The 17,264-nt window shown below is 39.9% G+C and overlaps 1 protein-coding gene across 1 annotated transcript in view; it reads right to left on the reverse strand.

The window, feature by feature from the left end:
• The window catches only part of SPON1 (spondin 1), a 346,266-nt gene that overhangs the window by 156,504 nt on the left and 172,498 nt on the right, over positions 1–17,264 (reverse strand). The window contains exon 4 of the mRNA XM_064163805.1: positions 12,618–12,674. Within this exon, the coding sequence (XP_064019875.1) occupies position 12,618 (1 nt within the window). The 5' untranslated portion in view covers positions 12,619–12,674. The remainder of the gene's footprint in view (positions 1–12,617; positions 12,675–17,264) is intronic.

The raw sequence follows: 17,264 nt of genomic DNA on the forward strand, positions 1-17,264 counted from the left end.
AACTTGACCAAATCTGGCTAAAATACTAATGAATGATAATCAGGCTGAATTCAGCTTTTCAGCATCTTTGCTGTCATCTATTCAGTGTTTTATTACTACCATATTTTAGCTTTTTAATTGTTCAACACCTGTAGATTGGTGGCTGTTCTGACATGCTTACCCTGCATTTTTATTTCTCCAAGGCACATGATAAAGCTTCTGTTTTGTTTTGTTTTTCAGTAGCTGATTTCAATAATGACTAGGGTAAAAAAATCAGGGCAAACATTGATAGAAATTGAATTTTGCATACAAAATAACTCCTTTTTAAAAAACAATTCCCAGGCTGGTTGCCTTTTTTTTCCAGGAAGAGCATGAAAGTCAGCTTATGCAGTCAAACAAAATGATTGGTTTATACCTGGACAAATTATTTATAAAAACATTCACCAAGCTCTATATGCATCTTCATTATTTATTCAATCAAACCACCACCTTCTTTGAAAATGCATTTTATAGTTATATAGTAATTAAAGGTTCAAATCAACTCTGATAAGAATAGGACTTCATTACACAAATGCTTGCTCACAGTAACAAATTAATCATAACTGTGGAAAGAAAATGCTCCTTCTGAAGTAACACATCAGAAAAGACTGGATGAGGCACTCAGTGCCATGGTCTAGTTGACTGGATAGGGCTGGGTGCTAGGTTGGACCGGGTGAGCTTGGAGGTATCTTCCAACCTGGCTGATTCTATGATTCTATCTTAGCAATAACAAGGACCCAAGCCCAAGATTTACATCCTCTTCAAAACCAAAAATCCCCACAACCAAACCCCCAAAACAGCCAAACAGCCCAAACAAACAGATAAGGAGAGGATGAAAAAATTTGGGGAATTTCTAACCCTGACCATGAAATGAAGACAGGAAAAAACCCTGAGACATTTGTAAACCGGGACTATAAATCAAGCACAGCGATGTTCACACGCTAATACAATCAGCTGCCAAAACAAGCCTTTTACAGCAACTTTGTGCTACATTTTATGAATTTGTTTTTCCCATGTTCTCCTGTTGGACTCAGGAGCCCTCTTCCCTTTTAAAGGGAGAAATATTTTAAAGATAATATTTTCTGTACCAAGTTGGATGGATGCACTGTTTTATTTGTTTACCAGCTAATGGCAGATTTGAATGTCAGACTCTCAACTGCAGCACTGATGTAGTTTACCAACTGTTGACACTTCCATTACATTGTTCCTGGGAATCCAAATAAGCTACTTATATCTTGAACCCAATGCAAATTAAGTATTTGGAAGTACAATGAAGTCTAAGGGGGAAGGTGCTCAGTGGGGTGCATGTGCTCATCTGATATAAGTAACAAACTACTGATGAAAAAGCACAGCCAAGTTGTGAGTGCAGGACTAGGAAGAGATTTGCATTTCAGAATACATTTGCCACTGAACAGCTGGGCTAAATCTGAGCTCCCAGTGTCTCTCTGTAACTCAGCTCCCTATCAGACAGGATAGTAAAGTATTTTTGTAAAGCACTGAAACCTGCAGAAAAAAAGCCCACCATAATCTAATAGAATAGCTAATACCTATGTATCCTTACTATATGCAATGGCTAAAGCCCTACAAAGATTAGAAGATGGCTTCAAAGCAGTTTTGGGATACAGAAAGATTGTTTGAACATTTTCTTTCAGTGTACTTGTGCAATTCACAGTCATGGCTCAAGTATTGCTGTATATTTGTGTGGGTCACAGGGAGCACAGATGAAGAACAGATAGTTACTATCCACAGAATCTCTGCAGAGAGATTCTGCAGCTGAGGATATCAGAAAAAAAAAAAAAAAAAAAAAACCAAGAACAATAGTTCCCCAACAAAGTGTCTTAAATCACAGATTTCCAGTTCAAATATTAAGGGAGCTTTGGGAAATCTTTCAAAGATTTACAGACCTATTTCTTTCTCGTATCAAAGGAAGTTTTGTGGCTGCAATTTAGAAAGGAATCTAAACCATCTGACAGCAAATGAGGGAAAAATACATATATGAAAAGCTTTCAAATATGTATATTCATCCACATGGGGAAAAAACAAAACACATTAAAAGTTAATATTTCTCCATAAACAGATGGAAGCTCAAATAGGCAAAGGTACTATTCTAATGAGGTAATTTGTCACAATTTCTGTGGACACGTCATCTTATTTTAATTGTTATCAGTATATGAGGTTAAAATTGCAAGCTGGTAATGCAAAACAGGGCTTGTGGAAGGAGGAAATATCTTTTCCCAGACCAGCTGGTATAGCTGAAAAAAAAAATGGACAAGCTTTCAAACACACCAGCCCTTCTGCAAGTCTGAAAAAGAGCTATTTTACAAAGCTAAGCACACATTCACAACAATTTCTGAGTTTAGTTAGCTACACACTAATTAGATTATCTCTGTGAAGAAAGGTAATTGGTACCTATGAAGTAAAAAGAATGTTAAAGAGAAGGAAGGAGGGAGGTGTCAGAAAGAGAGGAGGAGAGTGAGAAGTAAGTGAGATAGAGTTCTTTTATAGCCTTGCAGAATAAACAGAAGTTAGTGTGGGAGAGGAGTTCCAGAGAGTGCCATAAAACAATGTTCCTGGGTTTTGGTTGCCCATATTGTACATTTTGGTTTGCAGGTTCAACTTTGGAAAGCATTTTGCAAGTTTACTTTGATGAGAAAAAGAAAGGTATTAGAGACAGAGAAAGTTTTCTGGTAAATATTTTTAGAGCACTAGTTGAAAATTGTATAAATAAAACCCAAAAACGTAGGAAAGAGCAAAAAAAGGGCTCTGAATGAAGATACATGTGATAAAGAATACAAGTACAATGTTAAACAGAGAAAGACTTGGATAAAACTCCAGAGATGGTGCTTTGAGTAAGAACAGGGGAATGTGCTATACAGGCCACAGTGATCTCAAAAGATCGAATGCACAGAAAGGAGTTTAATAATGATTTTCATAAATCCATAATAGAAAAAGCATCAGATGAAGCCTTGTTGACTGCAATCAAGCACTTCAACAGGCTGCCTAACCAAGTGGTAGAGTCACCATCCCTGGAGGTGTTTACAAAATGTTTAAGACGTGGTGCTTCAGGACATGGTTTAGTGGGCATGGCGGTGTTGGGTTGAAGGTTGGACTTGATCTTGGAGGTCTTTCCCAACCTGAATGATTCTATGAATGCATACGCAGGAAAAAGCACAAGAACACAAAGGTATCTTCCAGAGACAGTAGTGCACCCTTGGGAAAGTTTCAGTCCACACAAGCAAACTCAAAGCATGACTGATTAAGCTTTTAAATAGCCTTTGCACCCAAGAACTTCAGGAATACTTCAGGAAATCAGTCTTAATTTCTTTGACAAAAAATAATTAATTCTGCAGACTGTGAATAATGCAAAGCCATAAAGTTGATGAGCTGTGCCAGAAGGACACACAACTCAGAGAATTACTTGATCATTAAGTTCAGTCCCCTCTAATTTTAGCTAAAAATAGATACTTCTAGTCCCAAACAACTATATATATATTAAAAAAATCTATTACATCACTTAAACATCAGAAGAAAAGAAAATCTACTTTGAGATAAGCAGAATACCCTGCAGTTCCTGTTGACCTGACCTGGAGCATATTTCTTCCTGACCAAAACTTAACTTTTCTTCCCTTCCCTTCCCTTCCCTTCCCTTCCCTTCCCTTCCCTTCCCTTCCCTTCCCTTCCCTTCCCTTCCCTTCCCTTCCCTTCCCTTCCCTTCCCTTCCCTTCCCTTCCCTTCCCTTCCCTTCCCTTCCCTTCCCTTCCCTTCCCTTCCCTTCCCTTCCCTTCCCTTCCCTTCCCTTCCCTTCCCTTCCCTTCCCTTCCCTTCCCTTCCCTTCCCTTCCCTTCCCTTCCCTTCCCTTCCCTTCCCTTCCCTTCCCTTCCCTTCCCTTCCCTTCCCTTCCCTTCCCTTCCCTTCCCTTCCCTTCCCTTCCCTTCCCTTCCCTTCCCTTCCCTTCCCTTCCCTTCCCTTCCCTTCCCTTCCCTTCCCTTCCCTTTCCCTCATAACCCAGAGATAATGTAGTAAACTTGAGAAGCTTTAGTGGAAATGGAACATGCCATCTGAAATCATTATAGCACAAACAAGGAAAACATATGAGGTAACAAGGAACAGAAGACAGATTGCTGATCTGCTCCAGTCATGCAACAGCTACTTAGAAAGTAGTGGAACTCAAACCACAACACAGCAAAGCAGTACAAAATTTGGGGCTGTTCAGCCTGGAGAAGAGAAGGCTCTGAGGAGACCTTATAGTGGCCTTCCAATGCCTGAAGGGGCTACAAGGAAGCTGGGGAGGGACTTTTTACAAAGACTTGTAGTGATAGGATGAGGGGTAGTGGCTTTAAGATGAAAGAGGAGAGATTGAGTCTGCATATCAGGAAAAAATTCTTTACAGTGAGTGGTACAGGAACAGTCTGCCTAAGGATGTTGTAGATATCCCCTACCTAGAATTGATCAAGGTCAAGGCCTTGAGCAACCTGCACTACTGGAAGGTGTCCCCTCAATTACAGATGACATTTATGGAGGTAGACTATAAATAAATTTATCAAAATGAGTAAGCAAATTCCTGTACAACTTGTCCAGACTAGCACGGATGTGAAAGGTAACAGGGTATCAAGTCGAGTGCCTAAAGCTGCAAATAGATCAGCTGGATCTCCCAAAAGGATTGATAACCTGAGTCCTTTTTCTAATGTCACTTCTCAGTGTTTGTGTAATCTGACACAGATGTTACAGTTATGCACTCTTACACTAGCAAAGTCTCACCAGTTCAGTGAAAACATACCAGGGAATTTTACACTCCTGTCATATTATCAGCCTTCTTCCAATTTTTGTGCAACTGATGCAAAAATCAGATTGACAGCACCACAAATGCAAAAAAAGGACATTTGTGTTAAAGAAACCCAAGTCAGTCCAGACCTAATTAAGGATACTTTCCAAGAGAACTTTAATGAAAATATGAGCTTTCCCTTGAAATGCTGCCAAGGAAAGCTTCCTTTGGGATTACAATTTTCCAAAGCAGAAGGGAATTAGATGAACTGGTGTCCCAAGTGGCTTTTTAGTAATAGTTGTGTTTCTTTGTTTTGTTTTTTGTTTAGCTGTTAGGATTTCTTTAGGTTTTTGCCATTGTCCCTCCCACAAAACACATGGTAGGCAAATGCTACATCGCACAAATTTGTTTTTAGAATGACAAGTTTTATTGCAAAGAGAACTTGAAGTGCACACTGAATGTTTGATATATACTGAATGTGAAAAATAACACTGAATGTTGTAGAAACAATAAATCAACAGAATTTTGGAGAGGATGAGATAATTTTGTTCCAAAAGGTATGTGCAAGAGACCAGTAAAACTATTTATACTTGTGGTGGAGGGGCAGCAGCCCCAAAACTGAGGCTTCCCTATGCCTCTACATGCCTGGACATGTTTTTCTGCCAAGGACCTATGGCAGTAAACAGGTTGTGTAACATACACACACCCCCAGTCCGTGTACCCCTGGGGTCCACCCAGGTAATCCCCTATTGGGAGGGTCCAGGTGAACATCTACTGCCTATTAAGGTAAGGTTTGGCTTACTGCCAGCCTGATTGGCCACTTTAGATGTCCAAATGAGTCACGAATCTTGGCTCAGAGTCTATAAAAAGGGGTGCAAAGGAGCACCAAGTGTTCAGACTGTTCAGAAATTCAGAGCATTCAGAGGATCAAGCTTAGCTCTCTGATCCACATAGCAGCACCCTGCTGCCCTGACCTGCTTGCATGGCCTAGACACAGAGTCAGGCCCTTACTCTCTTGCAAACATCACTGAGGCTCAGCCCTCTTGCATTGATCTCAAGGCACAGTTAAGCTGTCTGTGAACCCTTTGAGAAGCAGAGCGCATGCACGCCTGCATTTCGTACATGTATGGGGAGCCAAGAGCCCCCTGCCTAAGCCTAGGGCAGCCATACATACTGGCTTGCTACCTTGTGTTTATCTACGGAGCTCAAGTCTCCCTGCAGCCCGGCATAGACCCTGCTTGCCAGCTGTCCTGTAAGTCTGGAAAGATCCAGAGCCAGCAGACCCTTTCCAGATAGTCTGCAAACCTACAAACACAGCCTGCTAGCTGTACAGACAACAAATCCTTCTCCTGCACCTGGAAATCCTGCCAGCTGATCGTCCCTGGACACGCACAGCATCCAGAAGCAGCAGCACTGAGGCAGAGACCACTTCACACCAGGAGAGAAGGTCAGAGAAATCCTGTTTACCCCAGAGAGAGGGAACACTTATTGCCCTGCAAGCTGGGACAGACTCCAGCTTCACCAAGACCCCAATACTGGGCACATGCTGTGGCACAATCCCGGGAGGGTGACTAATGATTAATACTTAAGAGCAACACATCTAAGCAAGCTTTAATTCCTTTGTAATATAAGTTACCTCTGTCTTAAGCGCAGACACAGTTTCAGCCCCTACTGGGCAGACAGTATAGTTGTTAAGAGGCATTAAGACTAAGGGAATCTTTCTTTCTGTCTATAGTTGATAATTTGATATTTCCATTTAATAATCAATCCCTGTAAATATATCCCAAGCTGTTTTCATAACTTTGCACATAACGAACCTGATTTCATAGTGGTAGGGGGTGGTACAAATGTGTAAATATTAATTTTAATAAATAATTTTATAAAAAATTAATATGGCCTCAAATTAATTTCTCACCTCCCCCTAACAGAGGAGGAATAAGAGAAACCCCTCCACCACAATACTAAGCTATGGACTACAGGTATGTACATAGCTAGGCTGAGAAGGGATTTCCTCAGCATTTTGAGGTTCCTCTGTGCTTAACTAAGGTAACTTGAAAAGACAACACATGGGCTCAGAGCTGTCCATTTCTTCAGCCAAAGGCACATCCCTTTTGCCTAGTAAAAATAATAGTTCTCTTTGCTTGTCTTTGTGAGAGTTCAAAACACACCTAGATACACAGAGACACCCAAAACCAAAGAGCAACTTGACTGTTGCATTGCACAGTCAGCTGAATGCAGAAGCCTCCAGGTCTGTCACCTAAGGACAGAGCAGAGGCCAATTTGTTCAGCCATGTCTGAATAGAGTAACTATACCCAAAGAGAACAGAAAGTATTATGAGTCAAAGCTTAGAGTTATGATGACGAGGGTACCTGGAAGATGGCTACTGAGACTGATTTTCAAGGGTCTGACAAATTCAACAGTAATCAATGTCTGAATAACCAGAGAAAGCTGAACTAGATCCAAATGTGTCTAATCCAAGGGGAAATAATACCTTTCATTAGATTAACAGAAGTCTTATTAATTCATTAAAAAAAAAAGCCTACCCCCTAGCATCACACTTTAAAAAAACACTGAAGTCTATCATTTGGAAGGTGTTCATAAGGGGATAACTAAGTACAAATAATACATACATATTTCTGAGACAATCTCTGATTTCATGAGTTCACGTTTCCAGATGGTTCAGTCTCATTTGATAAACTAACTGGAGGCATAGCTTTTTATTCTTCTCTTGCAATGTACAGCTTTGTACATTATTTATGGGCTCTGTCACTTTAGGCTGCTATACAAAACCAGCACTAAATCCACAAGGTAACTTTGGTGCCTAAAATACACAGAATCTTCAAATCCTCAGTCAATGCCACCCACCCATCAGATGCTTAAATATGTCTTAAGTTTATTAATGAAGACTAGTTATGAAGTGCAACACAGATTAATAAGCAATTTAATATCACAAGAGATTATTAAACCAGTGCAAATTGCAGAAGGAATTAACACAGGAAAGCTCCTAATCAAAAAGGCTGATAATATCTCCTTGTCAAGCAACCTGAAACAGGTATGCTCCAAGCTTTGCACAATTACTAGGCACTAGGAATATCTCAGTTTCATAAAAATATGTTTCTGTTCAAGGTTGTTAAGCACATATGGCAACAGCCTCCTAACTGGATGGTGCATATATAGGGACACAGCATAATTAAAGCAGCCCAGTCAGGGGAGGAGGTTACAAGCATCATCAGTTGACTAACACAGTACAGTCAGGTATTTTTTTTTACTCCTTTGAGTCTTTATTACATGTTGGTTATACAAATGAACTTGAATGTGGTTAAAAATGCACACAAGTACAGGCTAAGTGATGAGTGGATTGAGAGCACCCCTGCAGAGTACTGGTGGATGAAAAATTGAGTATGAGCTGGCAACGTGTGCTCACAGCCCACGTTGGGCTACATCAAAAGCAGCAAGGCCAGTAGGTCAAGGAAAGTGATTCTCTCACTCTGCTCTGGTGAGACCTCACCTAGAGTACTGTGTACAGCTTCAGAACCCTCAGCACAAGAAGGGCATGAAACTGTTGGAGTGGGTCCAGAGGAGAGCACAAAAATGAGCACCTCTCCTGTGAAGAAAGGCTGAGAAAGGAGAAAGTTGGGGTTGTTCTGCTTAGAGAAGGCTACGAGGAGACCGTATTCCAGTCCTCCAGTACTTAAAGCAGAGCTGTTGGAAAGCTAGGGAAGGACACTGTCAGGAGGCGTCACGACAGGACAGGGGGTAACAGTTCTAAACTGAAAGAAGATATATTTAGATTGCATATTAGGAGGAAAATCACTGTGTGGATGGTGAGACACTGGAACAGGGTTCCAAGGGAAGTTGTGGATGCCCCTTGTCCTGGAAGTGTTCAAGGCCAGGTCTGATAAGGCTCAAGCAACCTGGGCTAGTGGAAGCAGTCCCTGCCTGTGGCATGAAATGGTGGTAGTAGGAATGTAGTGTTTAAGGATACCTGTTCTCAGGATGAGATGGCAGAGAAAAGCATTCACTGCTTGGATCATTCAAATTATAAATACAAATATATATTAAGTAGATAGATAACATTATGGAAGGATGCAGCGAGTGAGAGATAGGCAATAAAGAACAGCTCTCTAGCTCATCTGGCTCTGCAGTCTGTAACATTAACCACACCATTTGTGCAAATATGCTTTAAAATAATCCTAGTACGTGTTCAGGACCATAACACCTACAAGATTAGCTCCTTTCACAGCACAGAATTTTATCATTTGTACTTGCAATCACAGGTAGGCAATGCAGAAGTAATCAGGAAAAAGCAATGCTTATTCAATTTTCAGGATACAGATCAGTCTTTTAGACAAGCTCACTCCAGCTTCAAAGCCCACTCCTACTCCTACTGAAGTCAATGAAAGTTTTTTTCCAGGGATATTAATGAAATAAGTTTTTTTTTTTCCCTTAAACCCTTATTATTGCTTCTTCTCTCTCTAAAGTTGCCTTAATGCAAGAGACATTCAGTGGCACTTGGGATTTTGCACAGCATTCAGCCCAATTTTTTATGTGCTTTGGTTGACAAGGAAAATAATGGCATTGTCTGCTCTGTGTCAGTTATTCAAATCAAGTATTTCACAGCAATTTTTAGAAATGAGATTAATGTTTAAAAAGCAACTACTACAAACCAGAGACAGAACACTGTAAAAAATCTTTTTGCTCATAGGACATTCTGTCCCTCCTTTATACATAGGTACATTAAACGGATAATGAAATAGTGGCCCCAAGGACTCAACTACCAACCATCACGTAAATAAAGCACTTTCCAAGTGGAAGACAGAGACTAGCTGAAGTTTCCCATGTATCTGAAATAAAGCTAACAATGCTATAGATATTGAAATATGCTGTAAAGACCAACTGAGTTATTTTATCTATAATATGCTAAAGCAACATTTCATCAGTTTGTCCCACTGTGTATATTCTCTCAAAACACAAGAAAAAAAAAAACTGAATATAAATGCATCTATCTGAAATATTTAGATATAAATGAAGTCTGACTCCATTCCAAGAGTTGTCCACAATTTTTGACACATTGGAACAAAATCCTTTCACTGATGCTATGGAAATTAGAGCTCAGTTCTTAAAGCCAAAGACCTCAGAGCTTAAGCTAGATAAGTGAGATTCTACACTGGCACTGGGAGAAAAAACTAAGCTCTGTAGACTTTTTTCAGATCACAGTATCACAATATCACCAAGGTTGGAAGAGACCTCACAGATCATTAAGTCCAACCCTTTAACACAGAGCTCAAGGCTAGACCATGGCACCAAGTGCCACGTCCAATCCTGCCTTGAACAGCTCCAGGGACGGCGACTCCACCACCTCCCCGGGCAGCCCATTCCAGTGTCCAATGACTCTCTCAGTGAAGAACTTTCTCCTCACCTCCAGCCTAAATTTCCCCTGGTGCATCCTGAGGCTGTGTCCTCTTGTTCTGGTGCTGGCCACCTGAGAGAAGAGAGCAACCTCCTCCTGGCCACAACCTCCCTTCAGGTAGGCAGCAATAAGGTCTCCTCTGAGCCTCCTCTTCTCCAGGCTAACCAATCCCAGCTCCCTCAGCGTCTCCTCGTAGGGCTGTGCTCAAGGCCTCTCCCCAGCCTCGTCGCCCTTCTCTGGACATGCTCAAGCATCTCAATGTCCCATTTCTTGCCAGAGTAAACCATAGAACTTGACCTACTCTCAGGAAATTAATACAGGTATAAACAAAATGGGACCTCAAAATTTGTATGTATTTTTCAATAATGTGGCATGTTTCACTTTAAAGTGAGAAATTATGTCTGCAAGTGGAGGTCTCGTGCACTTCTAACAGCTTTCATTCAGTGAGGTGTTAACAGTGCAGGCACAGTGGATGAGGTTCACTGCTGTATTGCCATAGTGTATACTAATGAGCATTGCTATTATATGACTTAAGTGATTTCTATGGCTAGTAACTCTAACAATCACTTCCAGCTATTTGGAATTTCTCTTCTAGAATCGATCACTCACAAAACAGGAGAACAAGCAGTTTATTTCAACATAAAAAGTTGTCAACTCTAAGTCTCCACTATCTGCTTCACGTATCTCAATAAAATATCTATGTGATAGGTATTTTTTTAAAAGTTATAATCAACCCAGTTCAATCTTAGGTCGATTACTTCATTATTATGCCACTTTTGGAGAAAATTTTCAAAGAAAATATTTCAGGGGAGGTGTTACTCAAAAAAACTCAGTATCTAAGTCTGAGTATCTAAGTCAATACTCATATTCTGGTTGTCAAAGTTACACTGAAATAACAAGGGACAAATACTACTTTAATTATGTTTAACTTCCAACTATTCTTCATTTAATTAGCAAACAAAGAAGAACTTAAATTCCTGCAGTGATTTTATGAGTCAATGTTTAGCATGAAGTGCCTGTTGGTTTAGGACTTTTCTGACTTGCCCAATCCCTAGTAAGGCCATTTATTCAGGAGGCGATTAAGTAAGTTTTCCTTAATTGTTATATCAAAACAGTAAAACACTAGAACTAAGCAGCAGCTTATTTACATACCAAAAGCTGGAGGCTGGTTTGCTGAAAGTTTGTTAAATCTCCCAAAGCTTTCAGCAAAGCCCAGGCTGCAGCTCGAGAAACTCTGAATCTATTTAACACTTCAAAAAGGAAGCATAAGGAGCAAAGAAATCAAGGAAAATGTTTGGGTTTCAACTCCCAGCATTCGTGTTTACAAATAACTCATTGTAGAGACAAAATACAGTTCTAGATCACCAACGTTCCTAAAACATTCAAATGCTGGCATTTGTTTGGGCATCTGAAATTAAAAACCAATCTCAGATTTGAACTTGCAAATACCGAACACCGTCAGGGAAATTCTGTTTCAGAATTCAATTCCTTGAAGTAATTTTACAGCTTTAGAAATACATGCTAATTCCAGATGCATTTTCACAAAAAAAAAAAACCCCAAACACCATCACAAATAACAAAATATCCAAACAAAAATATCCCCAAATCACCAAAACCGAAATAAAATCCCCACAAATCTCCCCAAACAACCTTAAATGGCAAAAATTACTCAGATCAAATGAAAAAGAAACTATCAGAGCAAATGGAAGTTTCAACAACTAGACAGCAATAAGTATGGAGGCCTAGCACAATGTAATCTTAGCTAACAGCTAGTGGAGTAGGATATAGCAGGGAGTCTTCATCTGTGTTTTTAAGCAAATGTCAGAGAAAGCATTTGTTGGACAATTAATCACAGTATCACAGTATCACAGTATCACCAAGGTTGAAAGAGACCTCATAGATCATAAAGTCCAACCCTTTACCACAATTCTCAAGGCTAGACCATGGCACCAAGTGCCACGTCCAATCCTGCCTTGAACAGCTCCAGGGACGGCGACTCCACCACCTCCCCAGGCAGCCCATTCCAGTAGCCAATGACTCTCTCAGTGAAGAACTTTCTCCTCACCTCCAGCCTAAATTTCCCCTGGCATAGCTTGAGGCTGTGTCCTCTTGTTCTGGTGCTGGCCACCTGAGAGAAGACAGCAACCTCCTCCTGGCCACAACCACCCCTCAGGTAGTTGTAGACAGCAATAAGGTCTCCCCTGAGCCTCCTCTTCTCCAGGCTAAACAATCCCAGTAAACTTAGCCAGTACTTGTGGTTTCTAAGAGGTTTATGAAGCACCCAAACAGTTCCTTTCCCCAAGCAGGGAGGTGATCTTCATCAGTAATTTTTTTTTTCAGGGATGATTAAAGCTTCTGCAAGGAGTATTGAAACTTCTGGAAATCCTAATTCAGACATGCAAGAAAGGAATAAATTGAGTACTTACTTAAGACTGATGTAGAATAATTGTCTTTGTGAACCAAGGAACTGGGATTCTAGGGTTCTGTGGGATAGAAAAGAAATATGTAAGTAACTACCAGCAAGCCACTTCTAACAGAACATTTGCATATTTCTGTTTCAATCACAGCACAAAACTATTTGGACACATCACAGACACGAACTTGTCACTGCTTTTTTCCTTTCTGCAGTCTCATAGCCATATCTACCTCTACTTTACCTAACAGACTGCATTTAAGTTGATCTTACTCTGATTTCAGACTTAATTATTTTTTAATTTTCTTTTTATCAAGTTTAGAATGAGCCAAAACAGAGAAATGCCACCTTCTCCAGAGACTCACCAGGTTAACCAGTGAGGACCTGGCAGAGTACAAAAAGCAATCTCAAAAGAAGAAAGCTTTCCACAAGAGACAACCTCTTCTCACAATTTAGCTTCATTGGCTAATCACAAGAGGCTTGGGATGGTTAACATTTAGCCCAACCTGTTCTCCTTCTTGCTGAAGTTCTCTGTTAGAGTCAAAGAGAACTCTGACTGTGCAATACCAATTGCCTAAACTCCTATTTCCAGTATATTCATTAGGTGCATTAATATCTTTGAGGACATGAAACTTCAGATTTCTACCACCTTATTTACTTATGTACAATATCTCAGCAGTTTTCTATCCCTCAAGCAATGTCACTAACCCAGAAGCTACATATAACATCAATGATCAGCTATTTAAAAGTCCCCACCATCAACTGAATTGGTGGCTTTTGACAAGACCAACTTTTAAATCTGGATTGAATCAAAGAATGGTAATTTTTGGGAGGAAAAAGAGAAAAGGGGAGAGCTACTACATAATAAGAATCCATAATCACAGCTATTATTATTGTTATTTAGCTAGTAAGCAAGGGAAGCCTGGTAATTACATTCACGTGGTTAGAACACACAGATTGTACTGCAATTTCTAGGGCTGATTTGGATTGGCAATGATGTGCTTCAGTCAGCAGATGGTGCTGGTTCTTTCTAGCCCTCTCCATCAATATCGACAGGTACTATTAATACAGTCTCACATTTTCATACATCTGGGGAAAGACAGTGTCTGTGTTACTCGTCTCTTCCAACTTGGCTAAGATAAGCAACAAAAAGACTGCCTTTCTATATCAGCATGGCTGATAAAAGTATGCTTGTGAAGGGCATTTGTTAGGGAATAAAGAAGAGAGAAGGAGAGATATTCAGGCTGAATTCTGCCTCTGGAAATGTAAAGTTTAAATACTTAATGGATGCCATGTTGCTTCTGATCCCAAGCTACTTGGCATCTAGAAAAAGTAATTTGCTAATTGCAAAGACAGAAAAATCACTCCTTCATTTTACACATGTGGTTTGCAGCCCTCAAATCCTCCCACCACCAGTCGTTGCCTTTCATTAATTTATTCAGACAGAAATGAATGAGAAAATGCTGCAGAAAATCACTTTCTCCCTGAACCAGACCAGCAGGTCCTTGCATGGTAAGGCATTATCTTTTGCATGACTGTTAAAAACAGAAGCTCTAAACTGCTGCCAACTCTACTCCCACCCAATGCAGGTCAGAAGTTTCCTGCTTATTCTAATTCCATTCCACTTTAAAATACACTCATTTTCTACCTTCAACGCTGTCTCTGCTGTTCTATGTTGCTAAGAAATCCTTAGGTTTATCTCAAAAGCAGACTTAAACATCAGATAAATTTTAGACAGTGTGAGAAGTATTAACAAAAAGACTCAAGTATATAAATGTGTATAAAAGTTATGCACCACAACCAAACCCTTATTCACTAGTCAGTAACTTAGTGCATTTACAGGATTTGATCATTCTAGCACATCCAAGCATATCTTTGTGTACTGCAAAAGCCCATGCTTCACTGGCCTGTTGTCAGAAGAATTTCATTGCCAAATGGCATGAATTATCTTAGAAAACCTTAGCATACTCTTAATTCTTTTGATAAATTATTACATTTCTGATCTGCAGATGTAACAGAACACAAGAATGATCTGGTATGAAAAATGTTGCAAATTTTACCATTAAGTGTTAAGACTTAAGCCTAACAGTAAGCCATAAGGAAGAAATATAAGCTCTATGTCTCTATGATCTATTTCTTCCTGTACACCAGGGAGTTTTATGTTCCATATGACTTTAATTGGTGAATTTAGTTCATATGTTCTAGTAATATAAACAGCACACAACACTTATTTCAAGTTTCCTTTGCAAAATGTCTTGGACTCTAACAAGAACAGGGCCTAAGAGATTACTTGGAAATTTGAGAAAAATTCAAAATAGACAAGAAGCTCTAAAATTACTTCTTCTCAGTAGATGATTAGAAAATGAGTGATTTGATTATCATCTTGTCCCTGTGTTCATCCAGCTAATTTCTTCCACGCATTACAATGTTCTGTGACAAAGTAGAAATTTATTTATTTTGAAAAAATCAGCTTTAAAGGAACAAAGTTTTACTTGCACAGTCTTATTACATTAATGATGATAATAAAATCCAACTTCAATTACAGTCACTTGGTCATAAAATAAAATTGCATCTGACCAGTATGACTTACAGCTTTAGCTTGCACTAAGATATAACACACAAATTATGCTAGTGTCCCTTATTTAGTTTTTTTCATATATTCTCTAAGAAGAAAGCATTAACTCTAGAGAGCATGTTAAACAACTCTTGCAAAAGGTTCTACACAACAGTCTAGTGGATAAATGCAAAGGGTCAAAAAGTTACACAGTCTAGAAAAGGAAGATGCAAAAGAAAAGTCACTATGGAATTTTATTCAAAGAACTTTGGAAAAGCACAGCTCTCCTTGCTGAAAAGCAAAATGGAGCAACAATAAATTAGGATTTAAAAATATCTGGCAAAAAGTGGACAGTAGTTGTTAGTATTTCTGTCATAATGATCTTGAACCATTTGAAAGGTTGCCTTCTAGGGAAAAGAAAGCATGTTCCAGTATTTGCTCATGTGGAAGATGCAGAAATAAGCTCTGTTTAAAAAGGGCAGAGAAAAGTATTTTGCACAAAAGCAGGCACCTATTGAATAAGGAGAAGCCTCTGGTTATTACTCTATTCCAGCAGTTAAGAACTGAAAAAGGTGACTTTCCAAAAGGTAACTTCCCAAGTTTAATAGAATTTCAACGTCCTTTCAGGTTTCTATGGGAGGTTGTCCTATACATCCTTGTTACCATAATATTCCAGTAAAAGTGTGCAGTTCTCAGCATGATCACTTTACTGCTCTAGCCACCCGTACACATCAACTCTGCTACCAGTTCATTGCTCTCTTCAAATATCAGTACAGACCTGCAGGAATCATAGAATCAGCCAGGTTGGAAGAGACCTCCAAGATCATCCAGTCCAACCTAGCACCCAGCCCTAGCCAGTCAACTAGACCATGGCACTAAGTGCCTCATCCAGGCTTTGCTTGAACACCTTCAGGCACGGTGACTCCACCACCTCCCTGGGCAGCCCATTCCAATGCCAATCACTCTCTCTGCCAACAACTTCCTCCTAACATCCAGCCTAGACTTCCCCTGGCACAACTTGAGACTGTGTCCCCTTGTTCTATTGCAGGTTACCTGAGAGAAGAGGCCACCCCCCACCTGGCTACAACCTCCTTTCAGGAAGGACCAAGTCTACATTCTCATAATGAAAAAAACCAAAATTACCTGTGAATACAGTCTATAAACACTGAGATTATACATATTTTTCCTAACCAGCTGAAATAACATGAGATTGTAATTCTTTGTGTCCCACATAGCTTTATATACCTGCCTGTTCATGCTGTGGGTGTGTACAATAGGTATGTCCTGCCTGCCTGAAAATAACACAGCAAACAATAAGACACCAGAACATTGACAGCTATGCCATTAACCTCTTTTTAGGAATTTCTACACTAGCATCCAAATGCACACCACGGTGTGCACTGCACAGATTTCAGTCAGATTACATTAACCTTGACAGACTTTCCTTCTTTTCAGCCCTGCATCTTTTAAAAGACCTTCTAATTTTCCTCATTTTCAGTTGAACATGACAGTAGGTTAATAAAAGCCTCAAAAGGCTGGGAAATGGTTCAGAAGTTAAATCAACTAATAGAGTTCTTAAGATCTGCTGACATTTGCTAACAACTAATCATAGCCTCCACTGGGAGGATTCTCATTTACCTTTTTGGAGAGGCTGTTGCTAGCAGTAAATAAGATGATGCAGAAGAATATGACAGACTAAAAATAGTACAGTTCTTTACTTTTGATTTTTTTGCTAGTATTTTCTCAGGGAGACAATGAAAAAAAAAAAGTAGAGGGGAGAAGGAAGCCTAAAATAATTAACAGAACTGAAGGATGGGGCTTTGAGCAATTTTAATGTAGTGAAAGATGTGCCTGTATATGGCAGTGGGGTTTAACTATAAATTTGAAAGTTCCTGCTGACCATACTGTTCCATGATTGTCCCCCCAGTTTAGGAAGGACATTGAGATGCTTGAGCGTGTCCAGAGAAGGGCGACGAGGCTGGGGAGAGGCCTCGAGCACAAGCCCTACGAGGAGAGGCTTAGGGAGCTGGGGTTGTTTAGCCTGGAGAAGAGGAGGCTCAGGGGTGACCTTATTGCTGTCTACAACTACCTGAAGGGTGGTTGTGG

This window comes from Pogoniulus pusillus, chromosome 24, assembly GCF_015220805.1.
Source record: "Pogoniulus pusillus isolate bPogPus1 chromosome 24, bPogPus1.pri, whole genome shotgun sequence".
Taxonomy (NCBI): Eukaryota; Metazoa; Chordata; class Aves; order Piciformes; family Lybiidae; genus Pogoniulus; species Pogoniulus pusillus.